The sequence below is a fragment of the Fragaria vesca genome, linkage group LG2, assembly GCF_000184155.1.
Source record: "Fragaria vesca subsp. vesca linkage group LG2, FraVesHawaii_1.0, whole genome shotgun sequence".
NCBI classification, from domain to species: Eukaryota; Viridiplantae; Streptophyta; class Magnoliopsida; order Rosales; family Rosaceae; genus Fragaria; species Fragaria vesca.
The window spans coordinates 3,904,078-3,905,855 of record NC_020492.1 but is presented as its reverse complement, the minus strand read 5'-3'; the positions used below and the strand labels follow the sequence as shown (position 1 = coordinate 3,905,855).

The following is a 1,778-nucleotide window of genomic DNA, read 5'->3' as shown; positions in this document are numbered from 1 at the left end:
AGAGAGAGAGAGGGGGTACATGGAAGCATCAGGAGCGGTGGCGTTGGAGTGAGAACGAAGAGAGTTCCTAGGCGGTGGCGGTGGATTGTCATCAAAATCCCAGCTGGGAACACACTGGCTCATTTTCAGAGAGACAAAGTAAACACAACAAGAGTCGCGTTGGTTCGAAGTGTTTGAGACTGAGAAAAGAAAATGAGGGTAATATACAATTTTTTTTCTTCTACTTCTTCTTCTTCTCCAATTATTAGTTCTAATTTTATTTCTCCAAATGGTTGAGATTGAGAAAAGAGAAAATGGGAAACATGAGATAGCTGGGGGCCTGGTCCTTGCTATTAATTCTGTCCCAGCTGCTGCTGGCTAATAATAGTATGCAAAGGAGATGTGTTACAATGGACTATGTCATAAATGGAGATACTAACTATATTGGGTGGTAGCAAGAATTGATGAGAAAAAGGAGGGGGACTTTCAGAACAAAAAATCATTGTATACAAGTATATATGTGTTTGTTTGTTATTTATATGTATAAATATGAGAGAGACTGTTTTCCCCGGTAAATCCGAGTACCAAGGACCAAAGATATATATGGAAGAAGAATAGAAGATGAACATATATGATTGATGATAAAATAGAAAGAGTGACATCGGTCTTACGTACATGAAAAAGAAGAAGAGCAGAAGTAGTCATTGCCAGAAATCCCAATCTTCTTATGTTTCAGACACGATGGACGATGATGTGGAGTATAGTTATATACACCACGTTTTACCTTTTGGATAATATGATATCTATTTATGTTCTTTAAGGTAAACTTAACCATGTTTGTGTTTGTTTTGGTATGTTGTGTGAGAAGTGTATTATGTTAGTTTGTTCTAATTAGTGACCAAGTACGTAGTCGTTGAATGAGTAATTAAGTACATGATCAGCAGAGCAAGAAACTTGCATTAATTTCCCTCGGGGATAAAGAAGCTCTCAAAATAATGTTGATGAATCAACTTCAGTACATGATAGGGCATTTAGACACTTCATTATTTTACTAAATGTTTCATTTAGTCAAATTAGTCAAATTAATTTCCCTCGGGGATAAAGAAACATTTAGTCAAATTATCGAATACATTATCTTCTACAAATAACGAAGTTGAAAAAAGGGAATAAGGTTTTCATATGTGGTGTGGAAAAGAGAGAATCGAAAGAGATGACAATGATGGTGAGATCGATCAATATCAAACTGGAATTGCATGTGGTTGGAAACCAATCAACGTAGCTTCTGAGCCAAGAGAAGAAAAACCAAGATAGTTAATAATGCAAACCGATAAACAAGATGACCAGCCTGCCTTTGGGAAACTGAAACCCTTTGGAGTTGAATGGCGAGCTAGAGTGATAAAAATCCTATTCGAATGGACAGTATCAAGTCGACCATCGGCATAGTCCACTCGATCGTGTAGACAGTAGAGAGAGTCCCTTGTAATTAGTTAGGCAAAGGGTCTGCTGCTACTGCAACTTCTTGTTTTAATTGGCCAGGACAGAAAGAAGAGAAAGTTTAAAGGCTCTAAAAGGGTAAAAATGAAGTCCCACCATCCCAGCCCCGCCGTGATATGACCTCGCAACTTGTATCTTGTGTGTTACCAGGTCGCTGTTCAAGTACGGCTTCTAGGGTTAGAGTTAGACAAAGGAGGGCTCCCATATTAACTGGTTTGGAAATTTTTCATGGCCCCATGAGATTGATGGATTCATTTCGATCAAGGATTGATTATAAGTTCATAAGGAACATTTCATCAATTTCT

At 37.9% G+C, this 1,778-nt stretch overlaps 1 protein-coding gene across 1 annotated transcript in view; it reads right to left on the bottom strand.

Annotated features, from left to right (window-relative positions):
* LOC101314806 (transcription factor UNE10-like) overlaps positions 1–502 on the bottom strand; it is a 3,302-nt gene extending 2,800 nt beyond the window's left edge. Inside the window, exon 1 of the mRNA XM_004289751.1 lies at positions 20–502. Coding sequence (XP_004289799.1) covers positions 20–123 — 104 coding nt within the window. The 5' untranslated portion in view covers positions 124–502. The remainder of the gene's footprint in view (positions 1–19) is intronic.
* Between the last annotated feature and the right edge of the window lie 1,276 nt (positions 503–1,778).